The sequence below is a fragment of the Myotis lucifugus genome, unplaced genomic scaffold (assembly GCF_000147115.1).
Source record: "Myotis lucifugus unplaced genomic scaffold, Myoluc2.0 scaffold_397, whole genome shotgun sequence".
NCBI classification, from domain to species: domain Eukaryota; kingdom Metazoa; phylum Chordata; class Mammalia; order Chiroptera; family Vespertilionidae; genus Myotis; species Myotis lucifugus.
In genome coordinates, this window is record NW_005871445.1 from 544,658 (window position 1) to 563,785 (window position 19,128).

The 19,128-nt window shown below is 49.1% G+C and overlaps 1 protein-coding gene across 1 annotated transcript in view; it reads right to left on the reverse strand.

The window, feature by feature from the left end:
- The window catches only part of GARNL3 (GTPase activating Rap/RanGAP domain like 3), an 81,747-nt gene that overhangs the window by 46,519 nt on the left and 16,100 nt on the right, over positions 1 to 19,128 (reverse strand). Inside the window, 1 exon segment of the mRNA XM_006102097.3 lies at positions 2,973 to 3,047. Within this exon segment, the coding sequence (XP_006102159.2) occupies positions 2,973 to 3,047 (75 nt within the window).

The following is a 19,128-nucleotide window of genomic DNA, read 5'->3' on the forward strand; positions in this document are numbered from 1 at the left end:
TCCCGGGGGGCAAAAAAGGCAAAAGAATCAAATTCCCCCAGGGACCCCTTGCCCCAGGGTCCAGGTGGACGGGGAGCCCCCCCCCTCCCACTCCCGGTGGGGCCCCTGAAGGGGCGCCCCCCCTGAAGGGGGGGGGGGGCCCCCAGAAGAGCCCTTTTTTTCCCCGAAGAACCCCGGGGACCTCCCCCGCCCCTTGGCCACCTGGGTGGGGATTTTCCCGGGAAGGGAGACAGGGACCCACCCTCCATTTAAGTTTACACCTCCTTCCTCAATCCCGGGGGGGGGGGGGGGGGGGGATTAAAAAAAGTTTCAAGCTGGGAATTTAAAGGTGTCTGGAGAAAGTGAGTGCGAACCCTCCCTCCAATCCTGACACGAATTCCCGTGTGTGCGTCCCCCGCATGCACCAGGCAGCTCTCCGACACCCGAACCAGGAATGGCACACGAGAAACGCAGCACCAGGGGCACCACAAAGTCACGCACTGGAGTACCAGCCACAGGCAGCGAAGCCATTACGCTGACAATGGTGAAAAAATAAAAGGCAAATTTAACATTTTAAGGTAATGTCCACAAAAACTATAAAAAACGACCAAGCAACCTTGGGTTAGGCAATGGTTTCTGAGATATGACACGAGACACACAGGCAACAGAAAAATAGATGGAGGAGACACCATCACATTTAAAAACGTGTGTGCTTCAAAGGACACAATCAAGAAAGTGAAGAGACATCCTACAAAATGAGAAAAAACGTCTGCAAATCATATATCTGACACAGTATCCATTCTGTAGTGAGCATCCTTAAAATCTATAATAATAAAAGCGCAATATGCTAATTAGACCGGATGACCTTTGAAATGAAGCCGGGGCTGCAGTTGCCTCGGGCTGAGGAAGCCACCGCGGCTGCGAGGGTGGAGCCCCTTGCACGAATTTCATGCATCAGGCCTCTAGTTCAATAATAAAAGGGAAATCAATATGGTGCAGTGGTTTTGCCATTTCTTTGTTCGTGGGTTTGGACATTTTTAGGCAGCAACATGGCGCTCCGAGGCCCTGCTTGCTCCTCTGACTCGGGCCGCAGCCCTGCCTGTTTTGTTTGTCTTCCCCGGTCTCCTGCCAGGCTGGGCGGCAACACCGGCCAGAAGCTTTACCCGAGACCATGGATACAAACCACAGCAACGTGCCGCATGGAGCGCTCGTGCTCAGTGTCTTTGGCAGAAACAAATTGGAGACCACGTTCGAGCCTGGCTATCATCTTTCCCACAGAGGCCATCGGAGACGGGCCTGTGTTTGGGATACAACAGACCACAGTGATTTGTGAAATCGATCCTTCTAGCAAACGGTTCCAAAGATGTAAGGGAGCTGCCCACGCCGCGGGTGAGTGTGGAGCCACGGGGGCTGGGCAGGCTGGCTCAGGGCTGCTGCGGCCCAGCACGCTCCACAGGCGATTTCTCACCCCCATGGGGTCCCAGAACATGGCCGCCAGCATGTGGCAGGACCAGGGGACATCCCCGGGCGAGGACTGTGTGATGATCCAAGTGAGGGGTGATGCGAGGCCCACCTGGAGGCTCTGTGTCTCTTTCCTGGGAGGCGTGGCTTTCCTCTGGGCGCGGGTGCTGGCAGGGGCGAGCTGTGTGGCTGGGGAAAGCCCAGGGCAGTCTGTTCATTTGGGGCGGGGCTGACGTTTTGCCCAATTCTGGCAGCAGCAGGACTTCTCGAGGTGAGCAACCTCTGCGGGCTCTGTGCTCTAAGCAGAAAGAAGCTCAGCGTGGCGGGTGCTGGCACCCTGAGCACCAGAAACGGAGGGTTCGCGCTTCTGCTCCTGACTGAGCGGCCGGGACGCCCTGGGCCCTTGGGGAGGGCTGTGCTCAAGCCTCGGGCGCACATTCCCCTGGCGCCCCTTCTTCTGTGCGGGTCAGCGGACACCGCTCTGGACAAGAAGCATGTGGACACCTCTTCAGAGGCCCAGCCCGAGACGGGACCGCCCCCTGGCCTCACAGGACAAGGTGAGGTGGGCGTCCGTGAACCTGGGTGTGCTCCATGAAGGCCAAGGTGAAGATGGGCAACAGCATCCAGACGCTGTGGCCTTGAGCGACTCCATAGCCCTTCACCAGGGATTGGACGCAGGGTGCCCAGGAGGGCGAGGCTGGCTCTCAGGCACCAGGACCATGATCACCACCACTGTTACCGTGACAACCGTCACGTGCTGAGTGCACGTTCTGTGCCGGGCACCGTGCTCACAGCTCCCCCGGCTCAGCTCTCGGAATCCTCTCCATCGTCCCAGACAGTTTCCACTGCAAATGGTGAAGCCGAGGCTCGGAAAGGCTGGGTTACCTGCGCAGGGCCCTGAGCCCAGGAGGCGGGGACCGGGGGCTCAGGCAGGCCAGGTGGCCCCGAAGCTGGGGTCTGCTGAAGCATGGTGACGGGCAACCTCTCCAGGAGGCAGCAAAGAAAAAACAGGGGCACTTACATGGCCTCTGCAGTTCTAGGGGAGACCCCAAGGGGTAGAGCGGGCAGCGGAAGTTTGAAAGAAGAAAGAAAAGCAACTGAGAGCCCAGCGTGAGGGCCTGGCCCAGGAGTGGGGGCAGCAATGCCTCCTTTCCGTGTTCTTGCTGAATAGAGAGGGCATTTCGCAACCACAGTGATTTCTGGCCTCTCTCTCCAGGGCAGTGACCAGAGGCCGGCCTGGGACTCCGGGGGCCATGCACAAAGGGCTGTGGTCCCATTGGCCTTTGGTCCCATCTCCTGTCTCCCTGGCTCCCGTACAGATCTGTTAAAGGGTCTGTGTCACCCTATCATAGGACCTTCACACAAAGAGTACCGGCCTCTCCCCCTCAGCTCTGCTTCAGGAAACACTGAGGAGCTGTGTACCCTTCCCGGCTCCACTCGGGCACGACTTCTGGGTAGCGAGGGCCCAGCCCGCCCGGCGCGCTCACATAGCCCTGCGCCTGGTGACAGCGCCGGGCCCGGGAGCTTCCTACCTCGTCCGAAGAGCCGTTCTCCACTCTGAACCGTCCGGCCCTCTGGATGGCTCCATCGGCATCGCTGGAAATAAGCTGGGACAAGAGAGCGCTTGGTTAGGTAGCTGCTCAGCACGACAACGTCCCTCTGTCTGTATCCGTCCCTCTGTCTGTATCCGTCCCTCAGTCTGTATCCGTCCCTCAGTCTGTATCCGTCCCTCTGTCTGTATCCGTCCCTCTGTCTGTATCCGTCCCTCAGTCTGTATCCGTCCCTCAGTCTGTATCCATCCCTCTGTCTGTATCCATCCTATGAGTGAGCCAAGTCCCACGCGAGCCGGGCCTATGAGTGAGCCAAGTCCCACGCGAGCCGGGCCTGCCTAGCAGCTAACGGTCTGTCTGAAGCTCCCTCGGCCAGGTCCTCGGACGGCCAGCCCCCAGCCTTCAGGAGCTGAAGTGAGGGAGAGACACCTAACCCGCAGGAGATATATATATATATATATTGATTTCAGAGAGGAAGGGAGAGGGAAGTGGGAAAGTGAGCTAGAAACATCAATGATGAGAGGTATCATTGATTGGCTGCCTCCTGCATGCCCCCCACTAGGGATTGAGCCCACAACCAGGGCATGTGCCCTGACCGGGAATCAAACTGTAACCTCCTGGTTCATAGGTCGACCCTCAACCACTGGACTGAGCCACGCCGGCTGGGCAAAGTCCAGTTTTTATGCCTAATCTTTATCTTGCAAAGTATTTTTTAAAAGCAAATAAAAAGATTTGTGTGTGTGCTTCACTATTCCTGGATCAGATCCTCACGCTGTTGGTGCTCTGAAGGCAGGGAAGAGGCTATGCAGGGGAGAATGGGACCTTGCCGAGGAGAGGTCGCCTGTGCTCTCAGCTCCTGGGAGGTGACCTCTAAGCCTGGAGATGCCCCGAGTGTCTGTTCACCGCTCGGAGTCACATGGACAGTGACGTCCTTTATAACGGGGGCTTGGGGGCGCGTGGTATCAGGTCTACGTCTGGACACCAAGACTCAGGTGAGCTCCCCTGGGTGGCAACACTCCGTGTGTAACGCTGTCCGTGACCCTCGGAGCAGGCAGGTGGAACCTGCACCTGGACTAGCTCTCCTGCCTCCGTCCCTGTGTCAGTTCCGTGGCTGGTTCTAATCTGGGTCCCTTCACTGTGATGAACCACAGTGAGCTTCGCAGCTTTCAGGAAGTTCTGAGTCTCACAGCACATTATGGAGCCCGACAGTGGCCTGGGACCCCGAGTTTCCTAACCTGCAGAGGCCGATTCTAAAGCACCAGAGCTCCTGGGGTGACTGCCATTCTCCCAGGGGAAGCACAGAGGACCCAGTGTTAACTTCTTTGCTTGTGAGCTTCCACTCACTATTAAAATGGAGGGACTAGCATGTAGGTTTCAAGTCCAGTGTCACTGGCATAGGCTGCCTCAGGGGCTTTGGGGGCAGCATTCTGAGGACACATCTGGAGAGCAAGAGCTGCCATCAATTAGTAATGTCTGACATCGGACTCTGGGAGACTGGAGGTTGGCAGATCTAGTCCTCACGGCGGCCAGCCTCACCCAGGACTCAGAGGCTTGGAAGAGGAGCTGAGAGCCCTGCAGTGATTCACTCATTCATTCACATGAGACGTAAACTCAATGTGTGGACACTGCTGGGCCAGCAATAATGCCCTTTCCTTTGTTGAGATGAGAATGAGAAGCTTATTGCTCATCTCATTTAAAAGGTTCAAGAAGAAGAAAGGAAGGACTTGTTTAACGATTGGATGGTTAGAAGGTACTTAGCTCTCTCTGAACTTCTGATCATAAAACTCAGACACTGAACTCAGACCTCAAGCTGACCTGCTTAACGCTGTCACCTCTACCATCTCCCCCAGCCACCTTCATCCAACCCCAGCCATCTCTCACCCGGACGACGGCAACCGCCTCCTCACGGGTGCACACAGCCACCCACCATCGCTGTTCTCCCACCCACTCCTCACACTGCAGCCGGTGATCTCAGCAAACTGCAAACCGGATCGCCCCACAACCCTGCCTATCCCAGCACCCCACTCCGTCCACCCGAGGATGGGCACGCATCACCCCCTCGCCTGGGACGCCCCCTCCCCCACCCTCCCCTCGTGAACGCCTCCTCCTCATTCAATCTCACCGCATCCCGCTCAGGGGGCTTCCCTGACCCCGGTTGGTGCCTGGGAAACGAGCCCTGTCAGTCCGCAACTCCGAACTGTGCTCCCATTTCTTTGTGGAGCTCCCTTCATGCCGTCTCTCCTCACCACTCCCTCTGCCCCCTGAGAAGCTCCACAGGGGCGGGGACTAGTTTTCTTCTCACCACTGCACCCCCCAAGCTAAGCACACGGTATAGATCAGTGATGGCGAACCTTTTGAGCTCGGCGTGCCAGCATTTTGAAAAACCCTAACTTAACTCTGGTGTCGTGACACATATAGAAATTTTTTTGATATTTGCAACCATAGTAAAACAAAGATTTATATTTTTGATATTTATTTTATATATTTAAATGCCATTTAACAAAGAAAAATCAACCAAAAAAATGAGTTCGAGAGTCACCTCTGACACGTGTGTCATAGGTTCGCCATCACTGGTATAGATGTTCATGAAATATTTATCAAACGAGGAATATGGAAATCGAGGAAGGCCAAATTCCTACTGAAAGGACAAAGGAAAGTAAAACTGGGGTAAGATCTATGCCAGCCCTGGAAACAGAGAATTCATTACTCACACAAGAAACCAGGGAAGGTGGGGCCAAGGAATCCGGATCAGGGTGTGTAAGGGGGAGGCAGCCACCCTGAGCTCATGCCGGCAGAGCCTGTGGCCCTGGGTGTGTGTGGGGGGGTCAGGCAGCGGTGGGAAGGCCCCTCCAGTTGCCCTGGGAGAGGGGTCCAGGCTGGCGCGCAGAGTGGCAGCCCCAGCTCTCAGCCGGCTCTGGCCGCTGGCTTCATAGGGGGAGGGTGCCATGCTGGTGCCTGGCGAGGGCTGGTACACCCGCTGACGTGAGAGGAGATGGTGCTCCAGTGAGCGAGGAGATGAACAACAACAACAGGGGAAATCCTGTCAACACAGCAGAGACGCCGTTTCTATCCGCAGTTTTCCTTCTGTGATTCTCATAAACCTCGGACCCGACCACTTAAACCTGTACACCCTGTAAACGCTTCCCTTCGCTGGAAGGAGATCTGGCAAGCAATGGAGCAGTGCCTCCGAGAGCCCATCTCAACAGCCAGAGCCCAGTACCTAGAACCTTCTCCCCCAACTCCTTCCACGTGGTACAGAGTTCTGACTGCCACCAAAATCCATGCCCGCCACGTCCCACAGTAACGGAGCAGCAGCCAGACACGTGGCTGGACCACGTTTCCTGCAGGGGGCCCTTGGGCTTCATTCTTTCCACCTGCAGGTGGGTCAGAGGTCCAGTGGCATGCGGGCCCAGGCCCCTAGAGAGGGCCGCCTCTCCCACACCTCCCGCCCGCTCCACGGGCCAGGGCCTCGATGACCGAGAGGCCTTGATGTCCACAGTGAGGACAGTGGGTTGACTGCGAGCCCACACGTGTGGGGCAGAGCCGGCCACTGACTTAGAATGTGGGGCTGGATGTGACAGTGAATAAACTTGCTCTTAGCCGCAAGCTGCTGTTCTAAGGCAACTGATCCACCCCACAAGGAGGAACAAAGAAACAAAAATCACTGAACCTATGACAAGCCCGTAATTTAAAATGTGGAGACAGCTGAGGTATCCGGGCAGATGTTCCTTGAAACAAATTTACTGCAAAAGCACAAGGAAATTTCAGGCAGTGGCTAATCACTGTGACGCTTTGGGAGGACAGTGGATCTATGATATGGAACAATCTGTGACCAGCTTTCAAGATGCAAAGCATAGTTTCTGAATTTTGAAATGCAGACCACATTTCATAGTGAACAAAAATTAGATACTCAAAAAAATGCCCCCAAAAGAGTCCATCAGAATATCAGTTTGGTCCGGCCGGTGTGGCTCAGTGGTTGAGAGTCAACCTGTGAGCCCGGAGGTCACAGTTGGATTCCCGGTCAGGGCACATGCCTGGGCTCAATCCAATCACTGATTCTCTCTCATCACTGATGTTTCTATCTCTCCCTCTCCCTTCCTTTCTAGAACCAATAAAAAATATATATTAAAAAAAGGACAAGAACATCAGTTTGTAGGCTGGCCCGAAAGGTTTAGAAACAAACTGGAGAGCTAGGCAGTCTGAGACCCTCCCGGTCCGAAGCCAGCAGAGCCGGCAGCTGTCGGCCTCCCGCACAGCGCACCTCCGGCCGGTTACTCTTCTGGGAGAAGAGTCCACTAAGGACATTCCCTCGCGTGCTCTGCCCTTTGTGAATGCAGCTCTGCCCACCCAGGCGTTCAGTAGGATGCGCTTTAATCTGCTCAATCAGATCTGCATTCCTGAGGGGAGGAGGGAGGGAGAGGGCAAAGGAGGATGACAAAGGGGAACCTGGACCCTCCCTGGAGGTCAACAGGGGGAGCAGCACAGACATGTCAATAAGCATGCATGGGCTACACCCCGTTAGCGGGGAAATAAGACTCAAAGATTAGGACATAACTGAAATCCAACTGCCAGCAAGAGACAGATTAAAATCAATAAAACAATCGTGAAAGAGGAAGGAAAGGAAAAAATATTCATGGTGAGGTGGAAAAAAGAAAAGAAAATGATGAGGGAATAATAAAGTCAGATGGTAGAACTTAAAAAATACCAAATTTAAAAAAGTTATAGTACATGGACAAGTAAATCCATCTACTCTCAAAGCATAATAATTACAGACTTACTATAAAACAACAACTATTATAAATAGAGTGTATAAAATTATAATAGGAAATTTCAGTATGTTTCTTCCTGATAGGTCAAAACAAACACTAGTAAGAATTTATAGAAGAGTAAAATTAATAAGCATAATTAATAGACAAAAACTTAATTGATCAAGGTACAACAGAGGATACATACCTTTTAAGAATATTGACTAAACTCTTAAAAATCATCAAGTATTGGATAGAAAGCAAACATGAATAAATTCTATAAAACAGAAATGGAACTAATCATTTTTTAGCATGTTGCCACTGAATGAGAAATTATCAAAGATTAATAAAATTGGGAATTAAAAAATATACATCTGAAAAAATTCTTGGGTCAAACAGGAAAAATAAAATTGGACACTATTCAGAAACCAACAATGAGAATAGTACATATTAAAACAGATAATGCAACAGATGCTATATTTACAGGAAAATTCATAATCTTAAATGCTTTCATTATTAAACCAGAAAGAATAAAAACAATGAACTACTTACTCATTAAGCTCTAGAAGATACAAAAGAGAACAATGGAATAAACCCAGGAGAGCAGGGGAGGAATCAAGAAATGACAGATTTAGAAAGAGTGGAATTGATAAACACATGCAAGAGATCACTGGCAAGTCTGATTTTAAAAACAAAGAACAAACTCACACACAGAATGATAATAAAGAAGACACAACCACTAAGAAGAGAGAGATTTTTAAATGATGAGAGAATGTCACACGAAACTATGCAAATATTACCCAAAACTGCAATGAAATGGAAATTTTCTAGAAAAATATACACAATGAAAGTTATTTTAAGATGAGAAAGAAACCTGAATGTACCGACAACTGTTTGTAGAACTGATCACGGTGTCAGGGCACTACCCACAGAGCCGCCCTGGCTCAGAGGTTTCCTGAGAAGGCAGGGCCGTCCCTGAAGCTTGTGAAGCTCACTCACAGGCAAGCAGAGAGAGAAGAAGGAAGGGCAATTCTCTCTTTTTTTAAAAAATATGTTTTTATTGATTTCAGAGAGGAAGGGAGAGGGAGAGAGAGAGATAGAAACATTGATGATGAGAAAGAATCCTTGATCGGCTGCCTCATGCACACCTCACACTGGGGATGGAGCCCACAACCCGGGCATGTGCCCTGACCGGGAATCAAACTGTGACCTCCTGGTCGACGCTCAACCGCTGAGCCATGCCGGGCTGGGCAGGAGCAGAATTCTCTTGTATTCGTTTTGGTGCAGAAGTTCAGGGGTATTAGCATGTATTTAACGTCAGCAATGCTAAGAAAAGATGACACGATTTTCATTTTATTTTACTTAATTTTGTCTTACATCGGAAATGGTCACGCACCAAGAGAAAAAGGAAGACAAACCAAATGATGTGGCTGGGATCTGCCAGGCACCGGGAGGGGTCCCTTCAGCGTTCTCACACCATCCAGCACTATAGCCACTGGCACCATTTACATTTGATTTTAAATTAATTAAAATAAAGTGAAAAATATCCAGTTTCTCAGTGGCACTAGTCACATTTCAAGTGACCACATGAGGCGACCACATGGGACAGATCACACGGCTCCACAGGGAAGTCCTACGGGGCAGGACTGCGACATGCTGAACACGGATGCAACTCTGGGTGACCAGGGCCACGTCCGTTCTCAGGCTGAAACTCCTGCAGGGAGTTAAATACTCTAAACCCAGTGGGAACGCTGTACTTCAACACACCAGCCAAAACTGTAACAGTGTTCAATGTATTAGATGGTTTGTTTCTGGAAGAAAGTAACATCCAAGCAATAATATCTATTTGTATGATTTAACAAATTAACTTAAAAGAAAACGTAAGAAACAGGAAGCACAAAATGTTATTCATTAACTATTATAAATGAAAGTACTACTAGTTTAATATTATAGGCAATTCAATGAGAATATTACTAAACTAATACAAATGCATAATTTTTCAAAAACAAAGGCTCTCTTCCTCTCTATGGAATTGCTCTGTGGCTTTGGGTTGGTGTCGGTTTCCATTCCAAGGCGGGGCTGGGCCTCCCTGTAGTCTGTTCATCATGCACTGTGCACATGCCAGCAGGTATAGAAATCACAGAAACAGTACTTTAACCCAGAATAAATTCTCCAAAAGTGTATGTAAAGTATGTCTTTAAAATAACCCCCACCACCCATCTCCTTTCTTTGAAATGAGTGGTTATGACTATGGGCTTTGGTATTCAACCGATCAGGTTCAAACCTCAGTTCCACACTTATTAGCTGTGTAATCTTGGGCAAACCCCTTAGTTTTTCCTTTCTAAATGTGAGTTTCCTTATCTTCAAAATGGGGACAGTGAGTGCAGCCACTTCTAGGCTCGTGGAGAGGATGCGATCAAATAAAGCATGTAATGAGCCTAGAACAGTGCCTGGGCTTAGGAAGTGCGCCATAAATGTTAAACAACATATGTAACAATATCATTAATAGAAAATGCTCTGCTTGTTTGTAGTTAGCATAGTGAGGCCATGTTAATGCTGCCTTTACACACCCAGAAGCCCTGTTTAAACATTTGTCTGTCCTGCAAACCTGATCAAGAACCTCTTTTTCGGAGCCTGTGCTAATTGCTGGGCTTATAAAGACAAATGCAACACGATCCCTGGCCTGGAGCAGCACGCAGACCAGTGGGAGTGAGAGACATAAACAGATAAATCACCGCACAACCTGGTTAGATGCCACAACAGAAGCACGGATGGGGTGCTGGGGGAGGTCAGGGGCCGGACAGCCAACTCTGCCTCAGGGAACTGGAGAAGGTTTCATTGCTGTAATGCAATTTATTCTGGGAGATTTATGGGACCTTTGAGAGATGATTTCCAACATAAGCAGATTAAAAAAATACACATACTGGTCAAGAAGACCCATTTGACCCTGTATATGCAGAACACACACACACACACACACACACACACACACACCCACACACCAATGAATTAGAAAGTACTGTTTGGAGGGATGCAAGACAGTTTAAATATGTCAATTTAAAGAAGTGTGTGTGTGTGTGTGTGTGTGTATGGGGGGGGCAGGTCTTAAAAGTGGGTATAATGAGCCATCCCTGACGGTGAGGTCAGGCTGCTGAGGTGCTGTGCACCTGGCACCGGTGAGAGCCCCGGAGTGGTTAGAAGACTCCCCAGCGGGGTAATGCTGGCTGAAGAACCACCCAGGCCTCGGATCTGGGCGCAGATTGTTTTTTTACCATCATCAGTCCTTGGCCACCATCCTCAGCGAACTCCACATCCATCACAATGAATTATCTGGTGTTCGGAGCACAGGGCCTTCTGCTTTGTCAAATCTAATAACTTCACTTGCCTTCACGGCTCTGGCGCCCACTACAAAACCCCCAATCACGCTTCCACTCACTGGCAGGGCTTCGTCAGGACAGTACTGTGCTGTCTGGCTCTCTTGGGTGCCTGTTCCTGCTGGGGCATCTGTGGCTAATCACCCCAACGCTGCACTGACTGACACACGGATCTTGGGCTCTGCTGACTTCTCCTGCCCACCGAGTCCAGCACCAGCTCCCAATCTCCCCTGCCTCTCCCTCTCCTTCTCCCTCGTCTGCACTCGGAGAAACAAAAGCTCCCGTGGTACCAGGCCCACAGCCAGCTCATGCTCTGGACATAGCCATCGTCACTTCTTCCATCCATTCCTTTCCCACTTCCCATGACATCTCCCTCCTTGTCCTTGACTTGTCAGTCACCACCCAGAAACACCCTTTCTGTAACAGATGACCTTCCTACTATTTAACTGAGAAATGTGAGGCCAGTCGGGATGAGTACTGGCACCTAACCCTCCATTTCAAAATGTATCTGCCTGGAAGTCCTCATTAAGATAACGCCTGACTGGCAGTTCCTGGGATCCAACTTTGCAGTAAAATACCTGTGGAGATGCAGCAAAAAGATGACAATTCAGGCCAAATATTGGGGCATTTATACTTCTTCTCGGGCCAGTGAAGAACTGAAAAACATCGGTGGTCACCGGCTTTATTGCCAGCACAGGAAGTTGGAGGGCACTTTATCCCTCCCTCTGCTATCTCATTTTGGCCAGGAGACACTGGGGTTGTATAGAGTCACAGTAGCCTGGCCGGTGTGGTTCAGTGGTTGAGCATCGACCCATGAACCAGGAGTTCAGGTTTGATTCTTGGTCAGGGCACATGACTGGGTTGTGGGCTCCATCTCCAGTAGGGGGTGTGCAGGAGGCAGCCGATCCATGATTCTCTCTCATCATTGATGTTTCGATCTCTCGATCTCTCTCTCCCTCTCCCTTCCTCTCTCTCTCTCTTTCTTTTTTTAAGAGTCCCAGTAAAACACTGGGAGTCATCCTTCTCCTGCATGGGCATTGCATTTTAAGGCAGCCGCAGTCTCACTAGCACTTCTCCAAGAAAACACTAGGCAGGAAGTGAGAGGGAGGAAGAGAAAGCCCATTTTAGAAAGTGCAGTCTTCCTCAGCCGAGTGTACAGGCGGGAGGAAGGCAGGGGTGCCCTGCAGCAGAGCAGTCAGCCACCAGAGGGTGGTTGGGGGTGGGGAGAGGTTCCCCTCTTCATAATCTCCATCCAGTTCCTGAACCCACACTGACACCATTTTCTCCAGCGCATGTAAAGAGCTGAGCAAACATTGCTTCAAACTCCTCTTCCACCTGGGCTACCGGGAGCCCCCAGGCTCCTGCCCTACAGGCTAGTCCTGGAGCCCCTGGTTCCGAGCAGCCATAGGACAAGCAGGGGCGTCCCTCTTGCTCCGGTAGAGCCTTACAAGATGAGCACCAGCCAGACCCGGGAAGCGGATCAGGCAGCTCTGCACCATCAGCAGCCACCCAGCTGCTCAGCCGAAGCTGCAGCCCCTAAAAGGACAATGCGTGCCTAGGGCCAGTTACACGGACTGTCTGGACTGTCCGTTGAAAGACACAAGGTCTCAATAGTTTGCAGATTTTGTAAAAAGAAAAAGAAAAACCCAACAAGTAGCTATGGAAGAAATGCTACCTGTGATCCAGAAAACTAAAGAAGGATGTATATCATTTTTTACTATGAAACCAAAATAAAATTTTAGAAAATTTTAAAAAGACACAAGACGTGCACTTTGCAACAAGTGTGTAAAGCCTGTGGACGTGGGGAAGGGAAAGGAAAAAAATAGGGAGGGGGGACCACAGTATGCGAATGCAGCACCCCCTCCCGCCCAGGCAGTCTGTGGGGTAAACTGGTAAATGCGGGGAAAGCAGTTATCTCAGTGACTGGTGCACAGTGAGCATCCCATAAATGTGGACGCTAATAACAGCAACAACACCATAATAATAGTAATAAAAGATTTCTGGTCCATCCTAATGCATGCGTAATTACATGGCTAAGGTCTCCAAGTTCCACCTCACCAAAAATAGTTGCAATAATTTCAGCCTTGGAAAGGGTGCCAAGTGAGCATTCCCATCACACACAAAGGCATCACAAATGTCCCCCGGAGTCCCCACAGCTTTAAACCAGGTTACCTCACTCGTGAATGCTCTAAGATGAATGTTGTGGTACCCACGTGAGTCAACCTGCTCTAAAAGACTTAGATCCAAGCCAGTTAAATACTAAGAACAGCTGTCAACACTGTGATTGTAGCTGTGGAATACTGAAGCTCTGTTGTTCCCGAGGGAAATATACTAGCACTTTCACTAATCTCTCAATTTGGTAAACCACATGGAATATAATTTCTCCCATCAAATACCCATGAAAACAAAAAAAGCTACTGAGCCCTCGCGGAGAGAACAAAACCACGCTGAGTTAGGGGTGCTGGACAGGCAGCTCAATCCCCCACTGGCCGAGTCGTCCTTCGCCACAGTCCACAGGCGCGATTCAGCTTTGGGCCTGAGCAAAAACACAGACTTCAGGAGGCTTCAAACAGTCGACACCTCAAATGTGAAAATCTGCAGATGCTGAGTGAGTCCTCCGTAAGCCCTTTTTTGACAATTAAATAGCACAGACCAATACCCTTGAGCCCCCCCCCCCCAATCCAGAACAACAAAACCATGCCCTCCTCGGATAAGGGCTGACAGGTTTCCTTCCCACACGGCAGGGGGCAGGCAGTGTCCAGTGCAGGCTTCAGTCCTTAGGCTCAGGATGAAAAGGGAAGGGACGATACAGGACCTGCTATCCTGGCTTGAAGTCACCTGCAGACTGTGACTTCCCAGAAACATCCAGGTGAAGGCAGGGGAGAGGTCCATATTGTGCCCATGCCATGTTTCATTCCTAATGCATCAGTGTCTTACCTACTGAGTCAAAGGCCAAGAAGAGATCAATAACAGCTACAAACAATCTTATGCTTTTCCTGACAGATTTCAATAGACGGCGATGAAGAACGGTCGATGGGGTAACAGCTGTCCTGGCGCAGAATGCTGCCACGGGAGACGAGACGTTCAATTCATCGAGAAGAAGACTGGCATCCGCTTGAGATGGAAAGCACCCCACGCTAATGATCTAGCTGTATTCTGGGGTGGGGGAATCAAAGAGGCTTGCTTTCCCTTTCCTTTATGTATGTTTTGATGGGTTAGGCTACTCTCTAAATTTCAACCAAATTGAACCATTCACTCATTCAATCAGTGTTTACTAAGTAACCAAAGCTGAGCATTGTCTTGGTGCTAGGAATACAGTGATAAATAAAGAGACATAGTTCCTATTTTTAGGGAGTTTATAATCTATATCCTTGTTTATGGGACTTACCAAGTGCCAGGAAAACAGGCCACTAGCAGAGGAAGAAATTTTCACCAGGTGCTTTTAGTTTGAGTTTATTTATTTATTTTTGTTAATTCTCACCTGAGGATATTTTTTCCATTGATTTTTAGAGAGAGTGGAAGGGAGGAGGAGACACTGAGAAAGAGAAACATTGATGTGAGAGAGACACATCGATAGGTTGCCTCCCACACACGCCCCGACCAGGGCCAGGGATCAAGTCTGCAACTGAGGCATGTGCCCTTGACCGAAATCAAACCTGAGACCCTTCAGTCCACTGGCCAACGCTCTAACCACTGCTCAGGCCAGGGCTAGTTTGTGCTTTTATTTTTTTTTTTATTTTTTATTTTTTAAATAACAATTTTTTTAAATATATTTTATTGATTTTTTACAGAGAGGAAGGGAGAGAGATAGAGAGCTAGAAACATCGATGAGAGAGAAACATCGACCAGCTGCCTCCTGCACATCTCCTACTGGGGATGTGCCCGCAACCCAGGTACATGCCCTTGACCGGAATCGAACCTGGGACCTTTCAGTCCGCAGGCCGACGCTCTATCCACTGAGCCAAACCGGTTTCGGCTAGTTTGTGCTTTTAAATCATCTACTATATGAGGGGACGTAAAAGACACATTTAGGGGAGTTCCTGCCCAGCTCATACTCTTTGAAACTGACTTTGGACTACACCCTCTCCAGAGAGAATCTGCCCTATCCACTAACGTTGCTGAGGAGACAGGGGCCCTGTTTATATCACATGACCCCAATGCCCTGAACCCAACTGTTTGAATCAGGGATAGGTACCTGAACCAGACCGGCCAATCCATAATGTGCTACTTGGATTTTGAAATTAGGGCCCAAGAATGAATAATGGGCAATAGAGCTGCAAGACCAGGGAGACTGAGGGGCTGAAAATCAACTTAGTCATAAAGACATGAATGAGACTAGTACATGACAGGGCCTAGAAGCACACAATGACAGACAGACAGATCCCACCCTCACTCTACTGGGTGAGAGAGTAGTTGCCAAACAAATAAATGAAACAAATATAAAAATTGTGATAACACTCTAAAGCAGTGGTTCTCAGCCTTCCTAATGCCGCAACCCTTTAATACAGTTCCTCATGTTGTGGTGACCCCCAATTTCATTGTTACAAATTGAACATAATTAAAGCATAGTGATTAATCACAAAAACAATATGTAATTATATATGTGTTTTCCGATGGTCTTAGGCGACCCCTGTGAAAGGGTCGTTCGACCCCCAAAGGGGTCGCAACCCACAGGTTGAGAACCACTGCTCTAAAGGAAAGGAACAGGATGCTGAGTTAGAGAATGAATAACACGGAGAGGGAGACCACGTTAGATAGGTGGTCAGGGAGGCGTCTCTGAGGAGGTGGCATTTACACTGTGACCAACCAAGAGAAGTGCTGGGGGGAAGAAATAATAAGTGCAAAGGCCCTGGGACAGAGAAACCTGTGTTCTAGGCACCAAGAGAAGGCCAGGTGTCTGAAGCACGGTGCGTGAGTGCAAGAGAGAAGGTGGGAGAGGCAGGCAGGACGGGGTCATGCAGGTTCTCGTAGGAATTTGTAAAGGGCCTGGATGTGAATTGCAATGAGCAGCCAATGAAGGCTTTTTAGAAAGAAAAGACACTGTATTGTCAACATTTTAATCGTCATTCTGGCACAAGGACAGACATACAGCTCAATGAGACAGAAGAGAAAGCCCAGAAATTGCCCCTTGCGTACATGGTCAATTGACATTCAATAAGGGCGCCAAGATCGTTCAGTGGGAAAAGGACAGTCTTTTCAACAAATGGTGCTGGAAAAACTGGATATTCACAGGCAAAGAATGAAGCTGGACCCTTACCTAATACCATTTACAAAAATTAATTCCAAATGGACATAAACGTTAACGCTACAACTATAAAACTCTTAGAAGAAAATGTAGGGTGAAATCTTCCTGACACTGGACTTGGTAATTATTTCTTAGATATAACACTAAAAATGCAGGCAACAACAACAACAAAATAGATAAATTAAACTTCACGAAAACTAAAAACTGTTGTGCATCAAAGGACACTATTAGCAGAGTAAGAAGACAACCCATATATTTGCAGATCATATCTGGTAAGGGAGTAATACCAGAATAGGTGAAGAACTCCTACAACTAAACAATAAAACAAACAACCCATGAAAACATTGTCTAAGGACTTGAATACCATTTCACCAAAGAAGACACACAAATGGCCACGCAGCACAGGAAAAGATGCTCAACATCATCACTCATTAGTGAACAACGATGAGATGCCACTGCACACCCACCAGTGTGGCTATGACCAAAGAGAAGAGAAGCAGTGTTGGTGAGAATGTGGAGAACCTGGAAGCCTGTGCTGCCGGTGGAAATGTAGATGTGTATTCCACTCCTTGCTAATACACCCGCAAGAACTGAATGCAGGGACTTGAGCACATGCTTGCACACCCATGTGCATAGCACTATTATTCACACTAGCTAAAAAGTGTAAAAATCCAAGCGCCCATCGGTAGATAAACGGATAAACTGTGGTATATGCACACAGTGAATGTTATTCAGCCAGAAAAAGCAATGAAGCACGGAAACCTGCTAGGATGTGGATGAACCTTGAAAACACTACGCTAAGTGAAATAAACCGGACACAGAAGGACAGATATGATGTAATTCCACTCACATGAGGTTCCTAGAATAGACAAATAACTCATAGACACCGAAAATAAAACAGAGGTTCCTGGGGGCTGGGGAGGGGGATATGGGGTTACTGTGTAATGGGGACAGTGTCTGCTTGGGATGACGAAAACATGCTCTGCAAGTGGATGTGATGGTTGTATAACGTTGTGGATGTACTTACTGTGTAACAGCTTCCCTCCTCTTGTAAAATTGGGTTGTTTCTAGCTTCCCAGGTTAGAAATGACATGCAATGGTGTTGGGATGGAGAAGCGGCCTGGAAGGCCTCTTTTTTATTTTGTGTCAATTTTATGTTGTGTATGTTTTTCCACAATAAAAAAGAGCATTGAGAAAGCTGTGCTGCTGGGAGAAACAGGCTGAGAGAGGCGGTGCACGGGAAAGAGGCTAGAAACCACCAGGGCCAGAGAAAAACGGGGGGGGGGGGGGGGTTTGGAGGGGTTGGAAGGGTGCGGGGGGCGGGGGGCTCTAGTGGCTCTGCAGTCACAGTGGCCCAGCCGCTTCCTGTTGAGAATTACTTTCTCCTGCTGGTGGACCTGGTGGTTCTCTGTTCCTGGCAGTGAATGGTCCCTGGTTAAGGCAGGGAACATGGCTGGGGCTGAAAGTTTAAGGGGTTGGTTTCCAAAGCCAGACCACCGCTCCCCGAGAGCAGAACACCTTTTCTCCTCCCCGTCGGTGCCCGGCACAGTGCCCCACACACGGTGCAGGCCTTCAGTAAAGTTACTGAGTGAGGCTGAGAGAGCTCCTGTGAGTCTGCAGAGAGCTGAGCGCCCACGTTCTCACCAAACTGACACCCAAGCTAAACCTAGGCTCCTCAGGCGGCCCTCAGTACTGATGAACGGCCACGCTTGGTTCCTCACAAGGACTTCCTCCTAATTTGTTCAAGGTTAGGAGAAATAGATGCTAAAATTTCAATTGTACAGGATACTGGGTCCCTCCTCCCCCACAACATTTGCGTTCCAGGATGCCCAAGATTTATTGGGTTCCCCCAAATATCCATCAGACCAGGTAGAAGAAAAGTTGAATTCACCTTCTCATAGACACAGAACACACCCACTGGGGTTTAAGTTAATAATCCTCCGTGGTCCACAGGTGAAAAGCTGCAGTCAGAATTTCAGGAGATCCTTAGACAGCAAAAATGGGACTTCGCTATGTCATCTCCCCACCACCCCCAACACCACTGCGTGTCATTTCTAACCTGGGAAACGAGAAACAACCCAAGTTTCCAAGAGGAGGGAAGCTGTTACAGAGAACTGTGTATCACCGTGCTGGGCTACCATGGGCCAATCAGAATGCTGACACTGAAGACCACATAGCGAGAAGAAGATATTTACAAGAGGCAGCTAGATGAAGAACGAGGAATGCAAAATGAAGTCATAATTTGATTACCACCAGGTAGAAATGACATTTGTAGCCATAAAGATTGGAAGGAACCAGAGGGGATGAAAACATTTGCTGCAAGGTGGTGATGTCATACATGGAATTGAAAGCTGTATTTAACATTTACTTTAGAATATTTTAAAAGGCTGATTACACACACACACACACACACACACACACACACTCTCTCTCATGGCTCCAGAATAAAAACCTGAACATGCCCTAACCGGTTTGGCTCAGTGGATAGAGCGTCGGCCTGCAGACTGAAAGGTCCCAGGTTCGATTCCGGTCAAGGGCATGTACCTTGGTTGCGGGCACATCCCCAATTGGAGGTGTGCAGGAGGCAGCTGATCAATGTTTCTTTTCTCATCGATGTTTCTAACTCAATGTTTCTCTCTCATCGGACATCGGTGTTCCTAACTCTCTATTCCTTCTCTTTCCTCTCTGTAAAATCATTAATAATATATTAATAATAAGAAACCTAAAAATACAACTAACAAATAACTGACCTGAACAATGGGATGGGAGCCCTT